Source organism: Aplysia californica, unplaced genomic scaffold (genome assembly GCF_000002075.1).
Source record: "Aplysia californica isolate F4 #8 unplaced genomic scaffold, AplCal3.0 scaffold01220, whole genome shotgun sequence".
NCBI classification, from domain to species: Eukaryota; Metazoa; Mollusca; class Gastropoda; order Aplysiida; family Aplysiidae; genus Aplysia; species Aplysia californica.
The window spans coordinates 124004-129015 of NW_004798490.1; the positions used below are offsets into that span (position 1 = coordinate 124004).

The 5012-nt window shown below is 38.8% G+C and overlaps 1 protein-coding gene across 1 annotated transcript; it reads right to left on the reverse strand.

Annotated features, from left to right (window-relative positions):
* Window positions 1-377: 377 nt before the first annotated feature.
* LOC101854222 (holotricin-3) lies at window positions 378-4594 on the reverse strand (the record flags this gene model as incomplete). Its single annotated transcript, XM_005112270.3, is given in 3 exon segments — window positions 378-1250; window positions 1723-1920; window positions 4542-4594. Coding segments are annotated over 3 exon segments (317 nt in total), but the record flags the coding sequence as incomplete, so codon positions are not given.
* Window positions 4595-5012: the final 418 nt, after the last annotated feature.

Below are 5012 nucleotides of genomic sequence, written 5' to 3' on the forward strand. Positions count from 1 at the left end.
GGGGGAGGGGGAGAAAGAAACAAAGCTACACGACATGTAAAACAAAGTTACGACAAAAAAACGTCACAAAGTCATAGGCATTGACGTTTCGTTGGCCCCTATGAGAAATGATGCTGATCATGATCATGATTAATATGATAGAAGCATGCAGAGTCAACGCGATAAAGTATCACAAAGCAGTCTTTTTCTCGAACTGCAAGCAAAAAACAAACATACACACTTGTCAGCGATCATGATATTATTTTCCAGTTAGTCTTGAGGAAGATGAAGTTGTTTTGGTGGTAAGATTTGAAATAGACCCACTCATGTTTTGTAGGAGGAGGTGTTTATCGCGATAGAAATAAAAATATAAAAACAATCAAGCGGAAACGTTATAATAGATTTGGATGAAGCTTCATTGTGAGGAGAGAAAACTCATTTTCTTTTTTTATATATAAAAAATGTAATAAATGAATTTTTGAAAAATAAACTCTTTAATACAAAACGAGAAAGGCTGAAAAGGATACGAAGAATGGGGCATGGCAGGTTGATGGATTCTAATAACTGAAGGCAGATTTTAACAGGGAAGCGCTTTGATATGCTCAATGAAACCAAATCCACGTATCTGTAACTTGTTGATTGAAACAGAGGAAAAATACCTCAACTTTTCACTTACCGTACTGCGAGTGCGTGTATCGCGAGTCACATGTAGACGACAGTGAGATGTACTTTTCAACGAGCACATTCATAATAACATAACTTCTCCTGAGTTATTGGACACGCTACATATTGATGTTGAAAGAAAGGATATTGATACTATATATAGAGAAGCATACCTCTTATAAATCAAATAACAAATGTAATAATATTTCAATTTCAAAGCTCTCATCTTTCGTAACAAGTTAAATAGACAATACAGGTTGAAAGAGCTCGATGTTGAGAGGGAATATGCGCTATACAAAATAATGATATCTATCAGTCTTAATTAAAAATCGTATGCTTTATGTTCGTCTAATCTCAGTTGTAAAGAAAGAATTTGCATAAATATCAGGTCACGTTCGTATTTGTAACAGATTCTTCTTGTGTTCCTGGTAATATGTCAAATTGTTCCCTCCCTTTTGCTTTGAGTCCATCAGCACAAACCCACCAAACATGGCGGCTCTTAAATAGATGCACAGATTCAAGATGGCGGACGAACTGTGCAGTTAGTTCCTGGTGTAGAACACACTGAGCATGGCGGGTAGCAGAACAGCACACGTCTGCAGCGTCAACTGGAAACAGATTATGAATGACATTATCAATTATTATACGTTTAAAATATTTACACGTATAAAATATGATTATGCGCAAGCTACATGATATTTTATTGTGTAACTTGCGCATACGTGTTACATATTACATGTAGATAGATAGATAGATAGATAGATAGATAGATAGATAGATAGATAGATAGATAGTTTTTAAAAAAGGAGCGCGGGTTGTTGAAGGGAGCCACTGGTAGGCCCTAGGTAATTACGTTCCCTCTGTTGTTTCTGTCTGTCTTACATTTTCCCAACTCTAAATGAAAATTCTATTGTCGATGTGCTTCTCTTTACTTAAACAAACAAACAAACAAACAAACAAATAAACAAGCAAACAAACGAATACACAAACTAACAAATTACATAAACAAACGACTATGCAAACAAACAATACACAAACAAACAAACAAACTAACAAACAAACAAGAGTGAGTCTACTCACCGAAGCGGCCCCTTTGTCATCACCCCCATCCTGACTCCCATGACCCCCTTGACCCCCGTCTCCGTGACCTCCGCTGGTACCGTGACCTGCTCCATGATTGTGTCCATGACCTCCACCGCTGGCACCGTGACCAGTTTCGGCGTGACCTCCGTGACCCCCAGCTTCCCCGTGACCCTCTGTGCCGTGACCCCCAGAGCCCTGGTAATGGCAAAGGACAATATTTATGAATCAGATACATGTTCTCATTTCAAAACTAATGGGGCAAAATCTTAATTCAATCTTCTTTAAACAGCCCCTGCCCCGTTACATTATAATTTCCTCCTTTTTTCTTTGTTAATTTGTTCGTTTGTTTGTTTGTTTGTTTCCTTGTTTCACTTCACAACTATTTCCTCATTTCACACAGGTGGGAATGGGTATCCAGCTATAGCCAGCGAAAGATCTTGTCAGTATGTTAGTGTTTTACGGCCTATAAATGGCAGCTTGCACTGTATTATATGCTTCCAAGACAGTTGTGATCGTTTCAGAATGCTATCAGGTCTGGTGGCGTAATAGTATAAATTGTAAAGTGCATTTTACTTTGCTGTTAAGGGGGATTTGGCGATATGCAGATGCTATCTATCAATTATTATTATTATTATTATATTCTGTCCCTTGCTTTCAATCTTTATTCTTTTTTTTTTCTCAAATTTTGTTTCTTGATTTGTTTTCCCCCTCTCTAGCTTTTGCTCTTGCAGATCCAATGGAAGCAACCATTGTCTTAAACGACCCACACACTCGATTGGGAGGGGGTGTTTTTAGTGTGTTTTCTGTAGAGCTACTCGGCTTCAACTACAAGTACAATGCTTTTTAGTTTGAATTATGTATAAGGAACTTAATGATACACTATATCGCTACTCAGACATCCCAGAAGTATCAATGATGATTACCACAATGCGGCTCTGTGTTTACTAAACTAAGATTAGCGTGGTAACTTGCTCGTGAATCAACCACTTAAATACAATGCCATCGACATTGCATGGCACAATATTAAACAGCAGGCATGAGCAAATGTATAAGGTTCATAAGACGCATGCTGCGTGTTCCATGGACAGCAAGAAAACCAAATGAAGAAGTCTTGGTTGAAGCAAATTGCAGACGACTGTGTATATATATATACGAAGAATATACGAACGCCACCGGCAAAGTTCATTGGACACACAATGGGGAAAGAAGCATAGGAGAATATTGTAACAACAGGCAAGTTTGATGGAAAGAGAGGCAGAGGCAGACAGAAGAAAAAGATACTGGACAGGTTGACAAGATGGCTGGGAACAGCAAGAACGACAGACACCATCGCTGCTACGCAAGACAGAGTGAAGTGGAGGTCCATGATCGCCTACGCCAGTCGGCAAGGCACCGGATGATGATGATGATGATGATGATGATGATGATGATGATGATGATGATGATGATGATGATGATGAGCAAATTACGACGAGAACACCAAAGCCGGCCCTCGAGCAATGACAACCTGACCCGCAGGTCGACCCGGCTATAAATGACAAAATGTGACCCCCGGTGATTTGATGATTTGATGATTTGATGATTACTTAAAACAAAATGTCCGTCTTAAAATGAAAACCAATATCTCCAGGCCCAGCTGGAAGCGATGGATGTAACAGCTGGAAGCGATGGATCTAAATGTTTTATCTAAATGCCCTTGAGCTTTATCTCAATGCCCTTGAGCGACATATTGTTATTATGATAAAGTGTCAGTTTTAGTCTCCCTTCTGAGAACCTGGGTTTTTCAAGCGATTCCAAGCAAAGTTCTCCTGATTTAACCCTTGATATAATAATATTCTGATTCGCTTGCACACACTTGCCTATGCTGACTGAGAGCAAAACCTCACCATCCATATAATCTAATTATAGAAGCATCAGTCGTTCATGTCTAGGTGCTGTTTTTACCACTTTCTTTTGTCTCTGAATTTATTATAATTTTTTTTCTATTTACATGTACCTTTATGCACCGTGCAACCATCGCTCTTCGTCTCTGTATACACGATACCAACGTTTGTGATGTTGCTTGTTGGGCTTTACGGCTTCGTGTTCAATTAGCGTGAGTTCGATTCTCGAACATAGGAGTTTTGGGTTTATTTGGTTCTTGTTGTTTTTTTAATCGAGTAACTCAGTCAGTCGGCAGGGATGTTGTATCCTTCTCAGCTCGGGTAGCCCTGACAGGCAGGGTCATAAGTAACCCGCCCCCTTGGTTGTCTATACTGTGTCGAAGGGGGCGTAGATCTTAAAACATATAATACAGTTACACTTGTTCAAATACAGAGAATATTAGCACGTTATTGATAGAGGCACCCTGAATCTCCCTGTTTGTTGCTTTGTTTGATTATTTGTTTGTTTATGTATTCGTTTATTTGTTGCTTTGTTTGTTTATTTATTTGTTTATGTATTCGTTTATTTGTTGGTTTGTTTGTTTGGTGGTGTGTTTTCGTACATGTGTATTGATAAACAAACAAACAAAACAGAGAATAAAATGGTTTGGCCACCTGCTACGAATGTCACCAAGCCAGCCAGCCACGAGAGCCTATAACACCAAGTAGTCAGGCTGTAACTATAAAGGAAGAAGAAGGCCAAGCAAAAGGTGGATTGAGTGACTTAAGGAAACGCTGAGAAATTATAGTATCCTAATTGAAAGAGTTGCGGAGCTTGCCTACCGTAGAAAACTGTATCTCCCCATGACGTTTAATTGAAACAGATGATGAAAAAATAAAAGAAGGTAACCAAAAAAGCAAAAAACCCATGAAATATTTTAAGACAAGACTCACGTGGGCATCATGACCCCCGCTGTGACCATCTATATGTCCATCTCCATGTCCCCCTGAGAAAGGCAAATAGAACAATAATAATAATGATAATAACGATGGTGATGCTAGTAATAATTATAGTAATAGTTTTTAGAAAAATACTAAAAAGAAGACGACGAAAAAGAAGAAGAAGAAAAAGAGGAAGAACACACAAAGCCACGCTCCCTTTGTTATTTTGATAATCTTCAACACAAATAGCTTCAGAGGGCAATGTCATGATTAGAAATTCTATCTTTAGTCTTCACGGCACGTGGAGTTCACAGATAGGAGGTGTTTGTTCGAGAAAAAAAAAGAAAAGTAACCCCCCCCCCCAACAAAACAACAAACACCCAAACATTCACATACAAACAACTCCAAACCCCCTAAAAATAGCAGCAAACCGGAGACAATGAAACCGCTGGAAATACAGCAAAGAGAAAGAGTAAACATGAC